Source organism: Watersipora subatra, chromosome 4 (assembly GCF_963576615.1).
Source record: "Watersipora subatra chromosome 4, tzWatSuba1.1, whole genome shotgun sequence".
NCBI classification, from domain to species: Eukaryota; Metazoa; Bryozoa; class Gymnolaemata; order Cheilostomatida; family Watersiporidae; genus Watersipora; species Watersipora subatra.
The window spans coordinates 32,248,353-32,271,373 of NC_088711.1; the positions used below are offsets into that span (position 1 = coordinate 32,248,353).

A 23,021-nucleotide genomic window follows, 5' to 3' on the forward strand; every position below is an offset into this window, starting at 1 on the left:
AGAACACCTTGAGAAATGGTTAGTTTCACGCAGAAACATAAAAAAGTTGACACACCCAAGCAGTTCATCTAGGGCAGCAAAATGCCATACAATCTTTTAAAATGACTGTACATCTATTGGGCTTGTCAATAGCTATTCAACTCCCGGCTGACTCGCTGCTGAACAATCTTTTGATGATTTGCCACCTTAACGATTAGTAAGGGAGAGTAAGGGAGAGGACAAGAGAAGAATGCTTGAAGGAAAGCACCCAAAGTCAATGAACTGCTTGGGGTATAGCGAGAATGTCACAGCTACAAGACATACCAAAGTGTGACCATAATAATACGTTGAAATATAGTATTCAGATATCTGGGCAGAGGCTATGGGGTCCGACATCTGCGCTACGACTCCATGGATGACTGTAATTATAAGCCAATCCTGTGAGATCTCACTAATCACGGTCAACACCTGTTATCGATTGCATAGCAAACTAACTAGTTGATCTAACATGAACAAAGAAAGTTATATCAGCAGTTTTCTAACAATGATAAAATAAAGTCAAACCTCAACAAAAGAAATAAATCTGTCCTGCTATTAGTTCTGTATGTTGAATTAGTGATGTATGTTGAATTAGTGCTGTATGTTGAATTAGTGCTGTATGTTGAATTAGTGCTGTATGTTGAATGAATGCTGTAGTGAAACCCGTTGTAATTTGGTGCAAATATTCTTGGGAAAAAACATTGTAATTTGTTCAATTTATTCAGAGCAAAGAAATAATGATACACGCATCAATTGCATAAACAATTAAAACAAATACATCATAAAAACTATGTAAAATATTAAATGTAAAAATCTACAGTATAGAAAAAAACTGCATTACACATGTGATTGCATCAAATTTTAGTTGATTTCAACCGAAAGTATCGATTTATTTCTATCAGCTTTTTTATCGTTGTTTTCAGCGATCTCATTTTCACGATATTCGAAGATTAAAATCGACAAAAATTGATCTCTGTAAAAACACTCGATACTAGCTTTTCCTTACTCCATTTTCCAGATTAGTTTCCTCTAAATGCTGTGTAAACATTTGAGTACCGACTGCGATTCTGCCAGTCTACGGTAAGTATGTCGTCGAGTTAGCTAATACAGAGGGCGCGATGAAATAGGAAGTTCTCAGTTGCTACCCACACCGGAAGCTAATTACTAAATAAAATAAGCAAGCCACATCTTTGAAAAGAGTATGTTCGAATATCTATGGCGAAATCAACTGCATCCCTAGTCATTATTAATATCAATTTGTAGAAAAAAATTTACTGGTCACATTTGATTAGTTGATTCAAGTACAAAACAAATAGTTTTATGAGTGGACTGAAATAGTGAATGCAAAGCAACGCCAATTTCTTTGAAATCAATTAACCCAGCGATTCTGTCAAAGGGTTAATAAAGCCATTTTTGAATCGCGATTTGTGGACTCACGCATAACATTTTTGAGCACTTAAAGATGTGGTTGCGTCAAATTTAAGTTGATCTTAAAAGAAAGCATTTTTTTTTCTCTATCAGTTATGTTGTTTGTTGTGTTACGCGATCGCATTGCCAAGATATTTGAAGATTAAAACCGAAAAAATCTGATCGCCGTAAAAACGCTCAGGCCACCAAAACGTGCCCAGACTTGCCCAAAATGATGTCACACGTTAGGCAACCTGTCTCTATCTCTCTTGTATTCACATCGGGTATTTGCGATAAAAGTCTAGTCTTACGCGGCTCTATTGGCATATATCTTATTTTGTATTTGCTCATGTTGGCTAGAATAAAATTTTAAATCCTGCTACAGATGCATTATTATGAATGTTTCAAAGGCCTCAAATAACGAAAATTGAAAATTTGTTTTACTCACTTTCTCCAAATGTTGTGTAAACATTTGGGTACCGACTACCAATTCTACCGGTCTACAGTAATTCTGTCAAGTCACTTATGTAGAACGCGGTCTTCGTATCAGCACAGTTCTGCAGCTACCCATACTAACGATATACAGCCTCCCATAAGCCCCACCCACATTATGTCGCCTATCCTTGGGGCGGGGCTGTATATCATTGCCTACACCGTCTACGTACTAGTTTCTTACTAGTAGTATTCTTACCGAATACTACCTAAGTGAAATAAGCAAACCACATCTTTGACAGGGATAGAGTTTTAAGGATGAGAAGTCTGTTGCAAACTGGATTTGAACTCACATTCTCCAGTTTTGCGGACATCCATATACCATATCCAATTCACTACAATATTCTGCAAATCATGTTTTGCATTATCTTCAACAATATTATTTTATTATATAATTTTTACAAGCAAAAAGATTTTCATCTCGGCATAAAGCTTTTATTAAAAATATTCATCAACTCGTGGCCACTCACATAGTATTAGCTGATACAATAAGACAAATTCATCTACTGCAAAAAACTCAAACAAAACATCATGGCTTATGCAGCACACATTCAAGTCTCTCTTTCCCCTTTATGGCAGTTTCCACACTGACAAAGCTTCTTCGGCTGGTGGGACGACCTAAACATTCTGTAATCAGTAAAACAAATGCAATAAATATGTCATTCATAGATATGTCATTCTAAAGCGTATCTATTGACAGCTTCCAAATTGGGAGTTAAATAGATTGCGAGTGTAATTTTAAAAACGAATAAACGTTTAACAAAGGCACAAGTACGCCAAGCCAACGATTCGAAGCTTTGGTTCTGGAAATTAAAGATTTGCAATGATCAATCGATTTTACCCACTTCCTACGAGTGAAAATAATTTGTAATCTCTGTAATAATTTGTAAACTCTAATTTACCAAAGAAAATTCGAAAAAAATATTATAGCTAGGTAAAACGGCAGATAAGCTATGAAACGATGATTGGAGATAGCAAAGAATTATCATTTTATTGATTAGTATATGTATTTATGACTATAAAAATATTACATTTACTTAAGTATAGAAGACTCTAAGTTAATTTACCTCCATTCTGTCTTCCTCTGCAGCAAAACGCTGCTGACACCTGTCAGCTTTGACCATAGGCTGTCTACTCCAATCTTTTATTAAAAGTTGCCCAGATAACTCTGAGTAGCGGTCGCTCGAACTTGAAGCCATTTTAAAACTATGTATAACTTAGTAATTGTTGAAACGCGTTGAATCAGTAACAGTGAGAATGAATTCTCTAATTATGAGAATCTTCGAGATCACAGACAACGCGTTTTACGAGTGATAAAATTTATTACGGCCTATATAAAAATTTCGCACGCATGATTGGCTAACGAAGCAACCTCATATTTATAGCTCGTGGTTTCGTTTCAGATACCTTGCTTGTGACATCACGAAAGAGGCACCCGCTGGAACGTGAGCTTTTTAAAAGAGGACCTCATTCAAACGCATATATCTCTGGACAGGGTTGGTCTACGAAGACAAAAATGGCATCAAATTGTAGCTGATGTTTTAGCCTTTTATGGGTCTTAATTTCATTAAATTGAATCTTTTGACGCAACCACATCTTTAATATTTGGCCCATTGGAATTAAGTCGAGCTATGCATACGTGTAAGTAGCTGCCAATTCAGCTCTGATTACACTTTATAAATCCATCTATCAGACCAGATTTCAACACAGGTGGCAATGGGGCTATGATGCATTCAATATGTTCTGCAAATCATGTTTTGCATTATCTTCAACAATATTATCCCACGACCAAACGAGCGGAGCGAACGTTTGAGAGTCTTAATGATAAAGGCATGTGCACACAGCTTACGAAAATTATTCATCAACAACGTCGCAAACCCTTGTTTCGAAATTTCATCAACAAATTTAACCATCGTTTTGTAGAGTCGTTAAAGTATAATAACGATACAAAACATATACAAGCCTATTTAAATATGTTACCAAGCCTTTGTAAATTGTCGACAGCATCTTAAAACTTACAAATCTGATCGGATTATACACAAATAGACAGATTAATTTGGCCGAAAATCATTATTAAATCTGGCCAAGCCTTACTTTTATCAAAATTAAGACCGGACAACGAAATGCCGAGCGACAGAGAATAGAACCATTAAGTCGTGCGCATTTCACGAAAAAATAACGTGCACATTTCACCAGTCTATAGCATTGTCGAATTGCCGAATTCTGTAATTAACGTAGAGGTACAAAAATCGTTTCTTTTTTGCCGATTTCAAAGTAACTGACATTTAGAAAACTTTTGAGTACTTTGGTATTCTAACTGATGTCCAAAGCAGTGAAAGTAAAGGAAATTACGATGATATTTTTTTCTAATGATTCTTATGAGATTATTACAATATTTAATTATAAGTTTGGATGACTATTGAAGTGTAATAGTCACTAACAACATCAAGGATGGGCAGTATGTACTGTTATAATTCTTTCTAAATAGTTTTGTTAAATAGATTTTCTAAAAATCTATATAAATATCACAACTTCTTGATATTGTTAGCTATGACGTTTTGAAATGTAAACAAAATTGTGCATTGTTTTTCTATTATTACTGTATTACTATATTAATAATATTGGTTATTCTAATAATATCAGTGCATTTTACTTCTAATATTGGCCAATATTGCATTTCTCCTATTGCAGGGGGAAAGATATAAACATATAATCTTTTCGTTTCATTATTGCTGTTGGTCATGACCAAACACTTTTTTAAATAGATTTTCTAAAAATCTATATAAATATCACAACTTCTTGATATTGTTAGCTATGACGCTTTGAAATGTAAACAAAATTGTGCATTGGTTTTCTATTATTACTATATTAATAATATTGGTTATTCTAATAATATCAGTGCATTTTACTTTTAATATTGGCCAATATTGCATTTCTCCTATTGCAGGGGGAAAATATAAACATAATCTTTTCCTTTCATTATTGCTGTTTGTTGTATACAATAACATCCACACCCAGTACATTACAGCTACCATTGCACTGCAGTGCCATATGACTGCTAATATTGCATTTCTCAACCATCAGTAATCTTTCTTTTTTCCAATATCTTTTTGGTCGTGGGCTGTATGACAGTGGAATTTCTAGTATAATTAGCATTAGCATATAACAATCAAAATATACTTTAAACATATTACAAAATACAGAATCTTCTAATATATTATTATTATTATTATTGTACTTCAGTCAAGTTGAACACCCATGTTCGATTTACCCCACGCTGTGGTTCAACTTATACCACCCCCAAAGTAAATTGATCCGCATAAAGGCTTTTGCGATAGGTGACATGGTCACAAAAATACTACTGATTATGTATTGATATTTAGTAATAAGTTATAGAACATATTAGCCTACTCATTGCATCAAGTTTCTGGTTGTTCCTATATTTAAAATCCTGTTGAGACTTCAGCAAAACTGGTAGGAATTTACCCCGCCCTCCCCTAATAACAGTAACAATAGTAATAGCAGTAATAACAGTAATAATAATAATAATTGCAGTAATAATAGTAGTAATAGTAGTAACAGTAATAATAGTAATAGCAGTAATAATAGTAATAGTAGTAATAATAGTAATAACAGTAATAATGGTAATAACAGTAATAGCAGTAGTAACAGTAATAATAGTAATAGCAGTAGTAACAGTAATAATAGTAATAGCAGTAATAATAGTAATAACAGTAATAGCAGTAATAATCGTAATAACAGTAATAGAGAATCCAGAGAGGATGTCATCGACTTTACATGACTCAAGAAAATTCTTGTTGGTAGAGCTCTTTGTCTGCGTAGTGCATCATTTGGTGTTGTTATGGCGTGTAGCCACAGTAGATGTCTATGCTAAGAATGAGCAACGTATTTCGTCAGTGTGTATAAGACTAAGTGCTACGGCTTTAAGAAGTAAAACAAGATAGAAAAATCATGATATACACACATGTGACATGTCACCAGGCAGCACTGAATCGGTGAAGGGTTATTCAAGAATCTCAAGGACTTACCAAATCCGAGGCCTTCCGGCATGTCACCAATCTTGACCATCTTCCAACATTCTTTTGTATTGAAGAGTACATTTGGTGGAAATCTGTAGTTTTTAACGCAAAAGATAAACAAACCATCTCTAGCAAGCAAGTAAATGAAACGAAACCAGCAAAACATGCAAAAATACATTTAGCAGATAAACGTTTTAGGAAAGAAGCACCCAAGCCAAGGAAATATAAAAAAAGGCCTGAGCAGATGTTCTGTTATTGCTTGGAATTTTAGTTCGCAAGGTCAACTAAATTATGATAAAGCGTTGAACTGATGCTTAACAGACCGCAATGACATTGAAAAATGTAGGCAATGTCAAATGGCTAAATTCTGATTGCAACAATGAAGGGTGGCAAATGTGAACTTCTCACATCGATGACTCACAAATTGCACTTCAGCGTTTTAAAGATAGACGAGCCAAAACAGCACATCTGTAAAGGCCTTGAGGGATTTGTGCAAAGGTTGAGTGCCAAGGCATTGCTGATGTGAAATACATACACTGATGAAATTATGGAGGCTAAAAGTTCTGCCTTTGTAGATCAACTGCTGAAACAGGAATTTTTCTAGAATTCTCCAAAACAGAGATGAATTAGCCGATATATACATCGGCTACCATGACAACATTCGACTCTTTACCAGTCGATAAATAGTTCTTCGCGCTTTGACATACATAGACTGCGTTTCCAGTCAATAAATAGTTCTTACTGCTTTGACATACATAGACTGCGTTTCCAGTCGATAAATAGTTCTTAGCGCTTTGACATACATAGACTGCGTTTCCAGTCAATAAATAGTTCATAGTGCTTTGACATACATAGACTGCGTTTCCAGTCAATAAATAGTTCATAGTGCTTTGACATACATAGACTGCGTTTCCAGTCGATAAATAGTTCTTAGTGCTTTGACATACATATACTGCGTTTCCAGTCGATAAATAGTTCTTAGTGCTTTGACATACATAGACTGCGTTTCCAGTCGATAAATAGTTCTTAGCGCTTTGACATACATAGACTGCGTTTCCAGTCAATAAATAGTTCATAGTGCTTTGACATACATAGACTGCGTTTCCAGTCGATAAATAGTTCTTAGTGCTTTGACATACATATACTGCGTTTGCATAATTAAAAAATAAACACAGTTGCACAAAACCTATTTGTGCAACTGTGTTTGTGCAATTTTTGCTTTATTCCCATGCTTATTCCCATGCTTTATTCCCATGCTTATTCCCATGCTTTATTCCCAAGCTTTATTCCCATGCTTTATTCCCATGCTTTATTCCCATGCTTTATTCCCATGCTTTATTCCCATGCTTTATTCCCAAGCTTCATTCCCAAGCTTTATTCCCATGCTTTATTCCCATGCTTTATTCCCATGCTTATTCCCACGCTTTATTCCCATGCTTTATTCCCATGCTTTATTCCCATGCTTATTCCCATGCTTTATTCCCATGCTTATTCCCAAGCTTTATTCCCATGCTTTTTCCCATGCTTTATTCCCATGCTTCATTCCCATGCTTATTCCCAAGCTTTATTCCCATGCTTATTCCCATGCTTATTCCCATGCTTTATTCCCATGCTTTATTCCCATGCTTTATTCCCATGCTTATTCCCAAGCTTTATTCCCATGCTTTTTTCCCATGCTTTATTCCCATGCTTATTCCCATGCTTATTTCACGCATGGAAATAAGAAATTAGAAGGTTTGAGTCTCTGAGAGATCTATGTTTCTTACAATGTCTGTGAGATCTATGTTTCTTACAATGTCTGTCAGATCTATGTTTTTTACAATGTCTGTGAGATCTATGTTTCTTACAATGTCTGTGAAAAATGTTCAGCTCAATTAATATATCTCGATATAGCTCAATTTGTATCGAAGACCACTCGGTGTCATATACATGTATGTAGCGATCAGTCATACTAGTTTGCTATAATAAACAATACATATTTACATAATTTTTATTTATAAAGAACATTTGTTAATACAGTCATAGTTCGACTTACAAGCTTAACTTAGCTTCTGGGACTGAGCTCTGGGACTGAGCTCTGGGACTGAGCTCTGGGACTGAGCTCTGGGACTGAGCTCTGGGACTGAGCTCTGGGACTGAGCTCTGGGACTGAGCTCTGGGACTGAGCTCTGGGACTGAGCTCTGGGACTGAGCTCTGGGACTGAGCTCTGGGACTGAGCTCTGGGACTGAGCTCTGGGACTGAGCTCTGGGACTGAGCTCTGGGACTGAGCTCTGGGACTGAGCTCTGGGACTGAGCTCTGGGACTGAGCTCTGGGACTGAGCTCTGGGACTGAGCTCTGGGACTGAGCTCTGGGACTGAGCTCTGGGACTGAGCTCTGGGACTGAGCTCTGGGACTGAGCTCTGGGACTGAGCTCTGGGACTGAGCTCTGGGACTGAGCTCATATGTCAATTTACTTATATACAGTGAAACTCGGATAACTCAAACTTCAAGGGACCGAGCAAAAGTGTTCGAATTATCAGAGCGTTCAAGTTATCAGAGCACTGTCACAAGTCCATATATTTACTTATTTATTAGTAGATACATGTACATATACAATCTATAATATAAATCAAAAGCACAAATGGCTTGTTTCAAATTAAATGCTTCTAATGTAAAGTTTAAAACGTTTTTTATCAAAAAGTATAGAGATTTTTCTATCACTTGAGATTGGTTCGTTGTTTGAGGTGATGTTATTGCCAGGACGTTTTTTAGATTGACATTGACAAAACTTGATCGTTGTTGAAATGCTCAAAAGGAAAGACATCAGTACATATACAAACTATAATATAAAGCAAAAGCACAAATGGCTTGTTTCAAATTAAATGCTTCTAATGTAAAGTTTAAAACGTTTTTATCAAAAAGTATAGAGATTTTTCTATCACTTGAGATTGGTTTGTTGTTTGAGGTGATGTTATTGCCAGGACGTTTTTTAGATTGACATTGGCAAAACTTGATCGTTGTTGAAATGCTCAAAAGAAAAGACATCTTTTTCTTTTGAGCGTTTTACTCACGATCAATTTTGCCGATTTTTCTTGAAGTTTATGCAAAGATTACCTCACTTTACCTCGCTTCCGAAGGACGATCACTACGCGGATGTTTGGTATAAATCAAATTTCACCAAACCTTTAGAAAAGTCGTTGACAAAAATATTTTGCCGATGGTGGTAATAACGACGCTTATGAATTACGAAAAGTTGAAGTTTACCTCTATGGCTTGGAATAAAGTGATTTTCTAAAGCGATAGCAACCGTTTCGGTAGCCGTTGGGCATAAAACAGTTCGAATTAACAGTGTTGAGTTCGAGTTATATAGAGCCATTTATCATTGCGTGGGAACGGACCAAGCAAATCCATTCGAGTTAACCATGTGTTCGCTATATCCGAGGGCGAGTTATCCATGTTTCACTGTACTTATTTATATATAGAACAACTAAATATATACTGATTGGTTTCCATACTCTGAAAAACACCAACAAGAACCCCTTAAACAAAATATTGTAACAGAAAATAATTATTGGTAATTGCTCTAACTTACCACATGCTTTCAAAAAGCAACCAATAAAAATAATGCAAGGAAATGTGATTAATTAAAATGTATATTAAAACATACAATAGCAGCTAACGCTAGCATTTGCCAAGGAGGGAGAGAAAATTTATCCTTCATTACAACATTTGACTTTGATAAATTTGAATTATGATGAATGACTTGAAAGCAAACTTTTCTTTTAAACTTAACGTAATCAAAACTTCTTTGGCGATCATAGTTTCAAATTTCGTCTCGCGACTAATTTTTTCTTTTTTCTACTCTCACGATCAGCCGGTCGTTTTAAGAGAAACATATCTACGAACTTTTGCCTTGGTCGCCCTTTCAACATGTTGCGTAAAGGACGAACACAGGTGTCGTAATAAAGGGCTAATGCACGACCACTAGCCAATTTGTCCGAACGTCTATTTTTATAAATTCTGAAAACTCTTGTCATTTTCCCAGTGCGTTTTTAAAGTTGCCAAACCAGTATGACTCTCTTTCAATGTTTCCTTTGACATCGAAGTCTTGCCTGTCTGATTTACTTTTAAATTTTGATGGATATAGCACTGGCCTTTTGATAGATATAGCACTGGCCTTTTGATAGATATAGCACTGGCCTTTTGATAGATATAGCACTGGCCTTTTGATAGATATAGCACTGGCCTTTTGATAGATATAGCACTGGCCTTTTGATAGATATAGCACTGGCCTTTTGATAGATATAGCACTGGCCTTTTGATAGATATAGCACTGGCCTTTTGATAGATATAGCACTGGCCTTTTCACATTGTATCGTTTTAGTTACGCTGTCGCTGGCCAATTGTTTGTCTTTTATCCAAAGCATGAGCAGTCTCTCATCTCGCCGTGAAGATAACTGCGCCGTTTGAGAACTATGGTTAGTGCTTTTGCAGGCTTAATTCCCTTAATATTATCCTTCTGTTTGATAATTGGGCATATTGTGGATGTATTTCTGTCATATTGGCGAGCCAGCTCAATCCCGCGTACACCTTTCTTATATTTTTCAATTATTTGATGTTTAATATTAATTGTTGTCATTCGCTTTTTCTTTGCATAATCCTCATTGTACCGGTTGGCTTTTGGTCTACGCACAGTACTTTCAATTCACTTAATTCTGCACTGATAAACGCACACAAAAAACATGTTGCAAATGTATAACCTGAGCAGTTGAAAAATACAGAGTGATGTTGTTCTCATAAGACACCTCTGACATGCTTGGTCACTAAGTCGCGCGCTCGTATCTCAACGGTGGCTCGTAAGTTAGTGCTAAAACTCGCTTAGAAGGTGACTCGTATCTCAAGTTTCTCATATGTTGAGACAGTCGTGAGTCGAAATATGACTGTATGGCAAATCTAGTGATAAATATCTGGAAAAGATAGATAAAAAACTGTGTAGGGCGATTGTTGGTTTTAGCAGGACAACTAGCTAAAGGCTGTTAGATTTAGTAGCCCAGATATTCTCTGATAGCATGGAAAACTGCTAAAACCTATTGCAAAGGAGCTACAAAAGAAAGAACCTTCTTAGGATGTTGTTCAACCAACCTGCTGAGCAGTTTTTCATCGAGGACCAGGGATATATCCTGATCGACCATGCTGAGACTGAGAAATGGCTCTTCACCTGCACCGTGAGGATAACTGTCCGAGTAGAACAGACAGTCTGCAACAGAGAACAATGGACTGAATGTTACCACCAGACTAGAGCATTCAAGATAAGAACCATAATTTGGTTCTAACTCGTAACTTTTATTCTTGATTGGCGAAACATTCTTGGCCAATGCTTTTCGCAACAGAGAGTCGTTGTGCTGTCAATGAATTAACCTCCACCGTCAAAAGTAGGAGCGCTATAATATCTAATGCAGATGGAACCGCAACTTTCTAAAGCGGGAAAAATGGAATGTAACTTCCTTTAACAAGCTTATTTCAATATTTTAATTCCTAAAATTAACAATTTCCTATTTAAAATAGATGCATCAAAATTATGAAAATGATTAAAATTTTTGTAATGTACAATATATGCTTATTTGAGCAATTAGCTAAGCAAGAGTGAGAATGTGAAGAATGCCAACCAAGATGGCAGCTATGGTAGTACAATGATAGTAGTGTACTACTGAAATAATAGAGCTAAGGGAAAGGACATATACCAAAGTGTCTAAAAATCCTTTCAATCACTAACGAGCCCAGTACTAGCATTTTGATAATTCTGCATTGAATTGAAACAAACTCCCCATAAATGTATTCAATAACATCATACCAAAGCGCTGATAATACCACATTTAGACAAACATTTAGACAAACACAGCCAACTACAGTCAAACATGGATAACTCGTCCACGGATAGCTCGAACACATGGTTAATTCGAACATTTCCTTTGGTCCGTTCCCACGTAATGATAAATTGCTATAGATAACTTGAACTCAACACTGTTAATTCGAACTGTTTTTTTGCCCAACAGCTACCGAAACGGTTGTTATCGCTTTAGAAAATCACTTTATTCAAAGCCATAGAGGTAAACTTCATCTTTTCGTAATTCATAAGCGTCGTTATTACCACCATCGGCAAAATATTTTTGTCAACGACTTTTCTAAAGGTTTGGTGAAATTTGATTTATACTGCTATACGATGAGTAGCACGGGCTAGCCGGGTCACGCGCGCAAGGATTTTCGCCACGCACATACAAAACCAAAATCGCATGTTGTTTTTGTTTTGTATGTGCGTGGCGAAAATCCTTGAGTGCGTGACCCGGCTAGCGCGTGATGAATAGTTTTCCGACGTTGATTCCGTGTTGAATCAACGTCGGAATGTTGAATGTTTAAAACGTCTTAAAAATTGTTGTAATTAAACTTTAACGTTGTCTGAGCTACAAAAAACTATTCATCGTTTGACCTAAACACAGAATACGTGTGTACATTCAATAAGTATCTATTAAAAAAGCGTGAGTGATATAGAATGTACGTAAAACCTCGTAAAACTTCTAATTGAACTGCCTCGGAGTGTTGCTCTTAACGAATCCCAGGTAAAGTAAGATAATCTTTGCATAAACTTCAAGAAAAAACGGCAAAATTGATCGTGGGTAAAACGCTCAAAAAACAAAAAGATGTCTTTTCTTTTGAGCATTTCAACAACGATCAAGTTTTGCCAATGTCAATCTAAAAAACGTCCTGGCAATAACATCACCTCAAACAACAAACCAATCTCAAGTGATGGAAAAATCTCTATACTTTTTGATAAAAACGTTTTAAACTTTACATTAGAAGCATTTAATTTGAAACAAGCCATTTGTGCTTTTGATTTATATTATAGTTTGTATATGTTCATGTATCTACTAATAAATAAGTAAATATATGGACTTGTGACAGTGCTCTGATAACTTGAACGCTCTGATAATTCGAACACTTTTGCTCGGTCCCTTGAAGTTCGAGTTATCCATGTTTGACTGTATATACGTATAAAACCGGGTAATGCAGCTAGTATATGTATAAAATCGGGTAATGCAGCTAGTATATGTATAAAACCGGGTAATGCAGCTAGTATATGTATAAAACCGGGTAATGCAGCTAGTATATGTATAAAACCGGGTAATGCAGCTAGTATATGTATAAAACCGGGTAATGCAGCTAGTATATGTATAAAACCGGGTAATGCAGCTAGTATATGTATAAAACCGGGTAATGCAGCTAGTATATGTATAAAACCGGGTAATGCAGCTAGTATATGTATAAAACCGGGTAATGCAGCTAGTATATGTATAAAACCAAGACTGAACAGAAATAAAAGAAATGCAGAAGGGAAGGAGAGAATGAAAAAGGTAAGAGGTCAGCCCAAGATAAAGCTCACAGGGCATTTATAGCCAACAAACCTATGAGAGCCAATGCTTGGGTCTCCACACTACACCTATCCATAGAGGTAACATAGAAGGTGTTTTCAGGCGAAGTATATCTATGTGTGATGAGACGAGGTACAGCAGCATCCTTCCTCACAGGGATTTCACTACGATCTATCTTAATTTCTGAGCTCTCCGTAGAATTCTCTTCCGTGATTTTGAAGTCGTGGGCAAGCACCCGACAGGCTGCCGGCAGGTCACTTTCCTTCACCTTGAAGAAATGAAAACAACTGTTTATGAGCATTCAACCAAAGTGAAAATGACCGAATTCTGGCAGGGTGACAGTGAAGAACTCTAGCTAGATAATGACAGCATTCAACTTGTTAGTGAATGCCAGCTCTAAATCTACACACACAAACAAAAGGATTGATCGTTGGATCAACCAAACTCCAAACAGCCAGGTTATGGAATTATCAGGTAGTGCCTTTCTTGAACAAAAAGCAACATTTGGTTGCCTCAGCTAAAGACTGTTTATAAAAACCATTGACACACGAGATACACGTAAACAAATTAGACTTAATGGTAATGCCTTAAACTCCTGCTACCTCACTTAGCACCCCTCCCCCTTAATCGAGTTACTTCTTGCGCCTTGTTTAATTCAGGGGTGTCCAAACTTTTTGCAGGGGAGCCAGATTTGGCATGTTAAAAATTTAATAATCACTCAACTCCACTTTTTTAACACTACCTTTTTTGTAACAGTTGAACAGAAGTAGGCTAATTGTACTCTTGGGTACAAATTACATTTGAAACGTGAAACAATATCTCACTATGGCAGTTTGATATTTATAAATTTTTTTAAACACAATTACAGAAAAATGAACAATAGGCATATCAACAAGTGCAGGGCTCATTTAAAATATGACAGTAACTATAAATGCTGATTGGAATTTTAAATGTTTAACAGGCAGGTAACAGCGCTTCTGCCTAAATTAATTAACCCTTTGAACCCTGGTCGTCTATGTCAGTGGTGTCAGTAACCCTAAGCAATCTGTCCAACGATCCTAAGTTTTTAAACTTTTATTAAATATAACTAAACATGCTCATAATACAACGATATTTCGTAAAACATTAGTAAAAAGGTCGAGCAACCCACAGCAAATGTCATCAAACAAAAAAAAAACAGTGCGTCCCCATTATTTAGGCCAAAACTATAAAAGTTTGTACAAGTTTTAAAAAACCCGTAAAAACATTTACAGTAGCATTATATCCATCGAGCACATGTTTATCATCATTTCATGACACAAAATATAGTGGAACACTATAGTTAGTATCATGAAATTCTTTATTTGCATCACAACAATTGATGACCTACCAACAAACGAGTTGTATCAATTTTTGCGCGATACCGTTCTAATAAAATTTGTTATTAAATCGAAGGAAGTGAAGATATTTGCAAACTGTTACAAATAGATGAGACAATTCTGGTCAAACATCCTGTGCAAGAATTAATCTGATTATTTTGACCCACGGGCCGGACTGGGGACATGTCTGGTTTCACTGAAACAAAGCGAAGGATATCTGATAATGCACCAAACCAAATATTAGCACGCATTATACCTCATGAACATGTCTAGTACCTCATGAACATGTCTAGTGCCTCATAAACATGTCTAGTGCCTCATAAACATGTTTAGTGCCTCATAAACATGTCTAGTGCCTCATAAACATGTCTAGTGCCTCATAAACATGTCTAGTGCCTCATAAACATGTCTAGTGCCTCATAAACATGTCTAGTGCCTCATGAACATGTCTAGTGCCTCATGAACATGTCTAGTACCTCATGAACATGTCTAGTACCTCATGAGCATGTCTAGTACCTCATGAGCATGTCTAGTACCTCATGAACATGTCTAGTACCTCATGAACATGTCTACTACCTCATGAACATGTCTACTACCTCATGAACATGTCTAGTACCTCATGAACATGTCTAGTACCTCATGAACATGTCTAGTACCTCATGAGCATGTCTAGTACCTCATGAACATGTCTAGTACCTCATGAACATGTCTAGTACCTCATGAACATGTCTAGTACCTCATGAACATGTCTAGTACCTCATGAACATGTCTAGTACCTCATGAACATGTCTAGTACCTCATGAGCATGTCTAGTACCTCATGAGCATGTCTAGTACCTCATGAACATGTCTAGTGCCTCATGAACATGTCTAGTGCCTCTTGAACATGTCTAGTACCTCATGAGCATCTCTAGTACCTCATGAGCATCTCTAGTACCTCATGAGCATCTCTAGTACCTCATGAACATGTCTAGTACCTCATGAACATGTCTAGTGCCTCATGAACATGTCTAGTACCTCTTGAACATGTCTAGTGCCTCATAAACATGTCTAGTGCCTCATAAACATGTTTAGTGCCTCATAAACATGTCTAGTGCCTCATAAACATGTCTAGTGCCTCATAAACATGTCTAGTGCCTCATAAACATGTCTAGTGCCTCATGAACATGTCTAGTGCCTCATGAACATGTCTAGTACCTCATGAACATGTCTAGTACCTCATGAACATGTCTAGTACCTCATGAGCATGTCTAGTACCTCATGAACATGTCTAGTACCTCATGAACATGTCTAGTACCTCATGAACATGTCTAGTACCTCATGAGCATGTCTAGTACCTCATGAACATGTCTAGTGCCTCATGAACATGTTTAGTGCCTCATGAACATGTCTAGTACCTCATGAGCATCTCTAGTACCTCATGAGCATCTCTAGTACCTCATGAGCATCTCTAGTACCTCATGAACATGTCTAGTACCTCATGAACATGTCTAGTACCTCATAAACATGTCTAGTACCTCATAAACATGTCTAGTGCCTCATAAACATGTCTAGTGCCTCATAAACATGTCTAGTGCCTCATGAACATGTCTAGTACCTCATGAACATGTCTAGTACCTCATGAACATGTCTAGTACCTCATGAACATGTCTACTACCTCATGAACATGTTTAGTACCTCATAAACATGTCTAGTACCTCATAAACATGTCTAGTACCTCATAAACATGTCTAGTACCTCATAAACATGTTTAGTGCCTCATAAACATGTCTAGTGCCTCATAAACATGTCTAGTGCCTCATAAACATGTCTACTACCTCATGAACATGTCTACTACCTCATAAACATGTCTAGTACTTCATGAGCATGTCTAGTACCTCATGAACATGTCTAGTACCTCATAAACATGTCTAGTGCCTCATAAACATGTCTAGTGCCTCATAAACATGTCTACTACCTCATGAACATGTCTAGTACCTCATGAACATGTCTAGTACCTCATAAACATGTCTAGTGCCTCATAAACATGTCTACTACCTCATGAACATGTCTAGTACCTCTTGGACATGTCTAGTACCTCTTGGACATGTCTAGTACCTCTTGGACATGTCTAGTGCCTCATGAACATACCTAGTACCTCATGAACATGTCTAGTACCTCATAAACATGTCTAGTGCCTCATAAACATGTCTACTACCTCATGAACATGTCTAGTACCTCTTGGACATGTCTAGTACCTCTTGGACATGTCTAGTACCTCTTGGACATGTCTAGTGCCTCATGAACATACCTAGTACCTCTTGGACATGTCTAGTGCCTCATGAACATACCTAGTACCTTTTGGTCATGTCTACTACCGCATGAACACGTCTAGTGCTTCATGAATATGTCTAGTACCTCATGGGCCTGGCTTGCAGCCTTACCAACACGTAGTCCGTTTTGTAGGTAGAGAGGCAGTACACAGAAATCTGGAAGTCAGCGAGTGGTATGATGACTGAGTGAGCAATTTTGCTGATGCCGGCTGTGGATATGCCTTCAAGACCAACAGAGACGACAAGAGGCACCCAAATACCATCAACTACTATGAGTTCCTCTCCACAGCCCTTCAGCACTGCAAAAAAGGATAAGGTTAGGCATCTTCTATGATGAAATGGGAAACCACAAATGGTTCTTGTAGTAGGTTTACATGATCTTAATAGTACCCTACCTCACGTGGCACACTAAACATACCGAGTTATGGAGATAAAGCTTTCATCAACTCATTAAAACAACAAGCAGTTTCCATTGACATTACATTTAGAATTTTTGAAAACTAAGCTTCTTTCATTACCCTGTTCCAAAATGAAGCAGCTTTTATCGATGATTTATTCAAAAAGCACAAGCTTACATTTAATTGCTCAAGACACAGTCAGCCGTCACTGGCTTGATCAAACCAAAACGACTTGTCGACACAACCAACTCTGATCAAAGATGAACTTTAACAACATTTTAGGTTTTATCAGAAAATATTAGCAAATTTTTTATTATTTTCGATTGTTTTTGGTGTTTGAGGTGATCTGACTGATAGTTTGCTTCAAGATTAAAATCGGCAAAGCTTGATCACAGATAAAATGCTCAGATCAAAAATACAGACTCATAAGGCTGTAACTTGAATGCAATAGCTAATATCAACTATAGCGATTATAGCGACTAGCAACATCATTTAGCACACAATTTTATTGATCAAGTTTTCTTGATTTAAAGATGTGGTTGCGTCAAAAAATTCGATTTAATGAAATTAAGACCCATAAAAGGCTAAAACATCAGCTACAATTTGAAACCATTTGTGTCTTTGTAGACCAACACTGTCCAGAGATATATGCGTTTTAATGAGGCCCTCTTTTAAAAAGCTCACGTTCCAGCGGGTGCTTCTTTGGTGACGCCACAATCAATACATCTGAAAAGAAACCACGAGCGATAAATATGAAGTCGCTTCCTTAACTAATCATCAGCGCGAAATTTTTAGATAGGCCGTAATAAATGTTATCACTCGTAAAACGTGTTGTCTGTGATATCAAATTTAGGGGTTTTACTCTATTATTAAATCGCATGGACATCAATATTTAATAAATTAATTAACATCGTTACTTTAATGAATTACTCGATCGACTCGTTTTATTGGCGAACAATATACATGTACATGTAATTGTAAAATTGTTGTAAAATTACTGCGAAGGTGACTCCGAGTTTTTTTGGCATCAGGTAGTTAAAGTTCTACGGAGGAAGATCGGAGAATGGAGGTAAATTTATCTTTTACTTTGAGTCTCCTATAAAGTTTCCTGTTGAGTTTACATTCAGACTATATTTCCCTGTTTGAGGCTAAAATGCGATTTCCTGCGCGTGCGAGATACGTATGTACAGTGAGTTCTTGACGGCTTCTTTTTAATCTTTAGCATCTGGCTATACAATGGCTTAGATTAATGAATATACTAAAGTTAATATTTTAGTACTCATTAATACATGTACTAATTAATAAAATTATAACTTTTTGCTATTACTAATAATCGTTTTATATTTTTTATCGGTTCACCTAGCTACATTTGCTTCAAATTTTCTGTGGCAGTTTTATCTAGTAAATTAGATTTATGATTTGACTTTGAAGAAAATTGATTGGTCAATGCAAATCTTCAACTTCCAGAACCAAAGCTTCGAATCATTGGCTTGGCGTATTGTGCCTTTGTTAAACATTTATTCGTTTTTAAAATTACACTATCAAATCAAATAGCAATCTATCAAACTCCCAATTTGAAAGCTTTCAGTAGATACGCTTTAGCATGATATATCTATGAATGACATATATTTATTGCATTTATTTTACTGATTACAGGATTTTTATGTCGTCCCACCAGCTGAAGCAGCTTTGTCAGTGTGGAAACTGCCATAAAGGGGAAAGAGAGACTTGAATGTGTGCTGCATAAACCATGATGTTTTGTTTGAGTTTGTTGCAGGAGATGAATTTGTCTTATTGTATCAGCTAAAACTATGTGAGTGGCCACGACTTGATGAATATTTTCAATAAAAGCTTTATGCCGAGATGAAAATATTTTTGCTTGTAAAAATTATATAATAAAATAATATTGTTGAAGATAATGCAAAACATGATTTGCAGAATATTGTAGTGAATTGGATACGGTATATGGATGTCTGCAGAACTGGAGAATGTGAGTTCAAATCCAGTTTGCAGCAGACTTCTCATCCTTAAAACTTTATCCCTATGTATATTCTTTTCAAAGGTAGTAAGAAACTAGTTTTCAATGTTGGCAATGATATACAGCCCCGCCCCAAGGAAATGCGACGGACATAATGTGGGCGGGGCTTATGGGAGGTTGTATATCGTTAGTGAGGGTAGCGGCCGAACTGTGCTGATACAAAGACCTTGTTCTACATAGTTTGCTTGACAGAATTACCGTAGACCGGTAGAATTGTAGTCGGTACTCAAATGTTTACACAGCATTTGGAGAAAGTGAGTAAAACAAATTTTCAATTTTCGTTATTTGAGGCCTTTGAAACATTCATAATAATGTATCTGTAGCGGGGTTTAAAATTTTATTCTAACCAACATGAGCAAATACAAAATAAAATATATGCCAATAGAGCCGCCTAGGACTAGACTTTTATCGCAAATAGCCGATGTGAATACGAGATATATTGACAGATAAATCACGGCGTGACATCATTTTGGGCAAGTCTGGGCATGTTTGTTTGGACTGAGCGTTTTTACAGCGAACAGATGTTTTCGATTTTAATCTTCAAATATCTTGGCAATGAGATCGCCTAACACAACAAACAACATATCAACTGATAGAGGAAAAAAATGCTTTCTTTTAAGATCAACTCAAATTTGACGCAACCACATCTTTAATCTTGAAACAACATGGTGGTCTGATCGTTTGAAACATAAAAAAATCGCACATGATAGAAAATTCCCAACACTTTCGGATAAAAATCACTTCAAGTTCCTCTTTAGTTCGCTCAAAACACTAGCAAGTTAACAAATGTTTTTTCAAAACCCAGACAGCTTAAATAGGCTGCTTTAATTGACTAAGACGAGACATGGAATTTTACATGACTGCTAAAGTAGCAAAAAGCAACACACCAACACCTAGCTATGGTCACCTTAGAGTACCGAGACAGGGTCACCTTAGAGTACCGAGACAGGATCACCTTAGAGTACCAAGACAGGGTCACCTTAGAGTACCGAGACAGGGTCACCTTAGAGTACCGAGACAGGGTCACCTTAGAGCACCGAGACAGGGTCACCTTAGAGTACCGAGACAGGGTCACCTTGGACTACCGAGACAGGTTCACCTTAGAGTACCGAATCAGGGTCACCTTAGAGTACCGAATCAGGGTCACCTTAGAGTACCGAATCAGGGTCATCGTAAAGGACCAAGACGGTCATTTTAAAGGACCGAGAGAAGGGTTACCTGATAGAACCGAGACAGGGTCATTTTACAAAATCAAGACAGAGCCACCTTGCAGGTCTAAGACAAAGTTACTTTACAGGACCAAAACAATATCATCTGACAGGACCAAGACAAGATCATTTGACAGGACCAAAACAAGATCACCTGACAGGACCAAAACAAGATCACCTGACAGGACCTAGACAAGGTCATCATACAGGACCAACGCAATGCAGCCACTAACAGACATTAATTGAGCCACTAACAGACATTCAGCAAGCTGCTTGAATTAAAAAAATATTCTTATAGCAAATTCTAGGCATGGACTATTGAATCAGCCTTAGTTTATTTTCTATTATAATAATATAACACTGTTATTTTTTCCATTTATTTCAACCATCAAAAATACCATCAATCTAAATAATGACTACGAACAAAACTGGCATGAGATCGTTGATAAAACTTTCTTACAGATGAAACATCCCACTACTGCTACGTCAAGTTGGTGGTGCACAATATGGCTGAGTTACTCCTAAAGTTTATAACTTTATAGGAACAACAGCAATATGACAGCCAATACTTATGTATACATTTCCATAAAATACAAATAGTACAGCATACAGACATGTAACTATACATGGAGCTGTACCAACTTAATGAAGTAAAGAGTAATGCTAGTGCTACAGTTGTTTAAACAGAGACTATAATTACATCCCTCAAATAACGTGTTAGTCCTGGGAGGACTAACAGTGTGCTGTCATTCGATAGCCTGCAGTAAATGTTGAACATCAAATTTCAACTCAATACGCAAAGGTGATTTCATCTACATTTAATTATGAAAGATTAATCTGCCATCCACTATTCCTTGCTTTTTGACTGATAATATTAATTATATAAAATTGATATTCATTATGAAATACTGGATACTCTGCTGCAATTTAAACTAGCATGCACCAGTGCTTTTCCTAAACCAACTACCTTTGCTAATAACTAGAGGGCAGAAAGTGAGCAGGAAGAGAGAACACTTACGTGGGAGACACGACTCCTCACAGACCACAGAATAATCTTGGTCTGTTTCTGTCACATTTACAAAGCTGCAAGAATAAATAGCAAATCACAGGCAGACTGCAAAAATGGCTAATTGCAAACAAATATTAGGAATAAAGAAATCCATCACAAACACAGAATGCATGTTTGATATGCAGAGCTGTGATGACAAAGATGACTGTAGACAAAACAACCACAACTCTACAAGAACCAGGAATAATAGTTGCTGTACATGTACTTTTAAACAAATGTCTACTCGAACCTGTCATGAATTTCAAACACTTTTCATAATCGTCCATGTAACGCATCTTGAACATTCCACTTTTATTTGTCGATGAGTGATTACGTTGTTCAGGAAACATTTTGCAATGAGAAGGCGGAGCGTGACTTCAGAACACTTACATGGGAGGCGAGTGATCTAGTGACTAGAGCATGGATTTGAACTTTCCAGCTTGAGATAAACCTGACTGACCATAGCCAATTATTAAACTTTGACCCTTTTTAACCTGACTTCGGCAAAAGGTTAAAGGAGCTGTCACCACGAATTTACCACAATATTTTACTAGAGTGAACCATTGTCTGAAATATTCTCGGTCATGTATGACTGATGACAAGCAGACCTCCAGCTGTAGATGAATCTCTTAGTGCCTTGAAAGTATCTGAAGTTTGCCAAGGGTATAGCAAGGGATGCTTACCAAACGCTTGAGTCAGACATTTATAAGGGTGAATGACCTGTTACAACTTTATTTTAGAATAAAAATGAAGTGGATTCTTTATTCTGTCTCACGCAATCGGGAAAAACAGTACTCGGTATGCTAGCTACTTACCAGATCTCATCTAAGCATCAATTATTATTATGCCAACCTCCCTTCATTGATATTACTCTTCATATTATTCTATCTACCTATCTCGAACCATCATTTTGGCATTTGAATAGATAGGATTGATGTGCCACATATTTTGAAGAATACATGAAAAATACCAACAGAGATCATCTTGACAAGCTGCAACGTGACTCGTACCACGGCTTTCATAAATTACGACTATATATAACATACCGATAAGCTGTAAGCCCTAGATAACAGGAACCACCTCTATGGAAATTGACAAACAACCAACTTGAGAAAACTAATGCTGGCAACACAGCTTGTTGTGACAAATCAAGTATATACCACCACTACTCACTACTCAACAAATTGTCCATCACTCACGAAAGAATTGCATACAGTATCTTGTTTTTCAGAAAAATTGGCTTCATGCCATGTAGATAAGGTATGCGCTAAAATACTGCGTTGTAATGTCATCATTG

General features: G+C 36.8%; 1 protein-coding gene across 3 annotated transcripts in view; it reads right to left on the bottom strand.

Annotated features, from left to right (window-relative positions):
* LOC137393304 (cytosolic arginine sensor for mTORC1 subunit 2-like) overlaps positions 1-23,021 on the bottom strand; it is a 41,955-nt gene that overhangs the window by 2,611 nt on the left and 16,323 nt on the right. For 2 of the 3 annotated variants that reach the window (XM_068079793.1, XM_068079792.1), the window contains exons 3-7: positions 21,695-21,759; positions 17,144-17,331; positions 13,397-13,631; positions 11,082-11,196; positions 5,967-6,049 (exon numbers count right to left, since the gene is read on the bottom strand). In XM_068079793.1, coding sequence (XP_067935894.1) covers positions 5,967-6,049; positions 11,082-11,196; positions 13,397-13,631; positions 17,144-17,331; positions 21,695-21,759 — 686 coding nt within the window. Of the gene's footprint in view, positions 1-303; positions 399-5,966; positions 6,050-11,081; positions 11,197-13,396; positions 13,632-17,143; positions 17,332-21,694; positions 21,760-23,021 lie in introns of all 3 variants that reach the window. The other variant, XM_068079791.1, reaches the window with a different exon arrangement.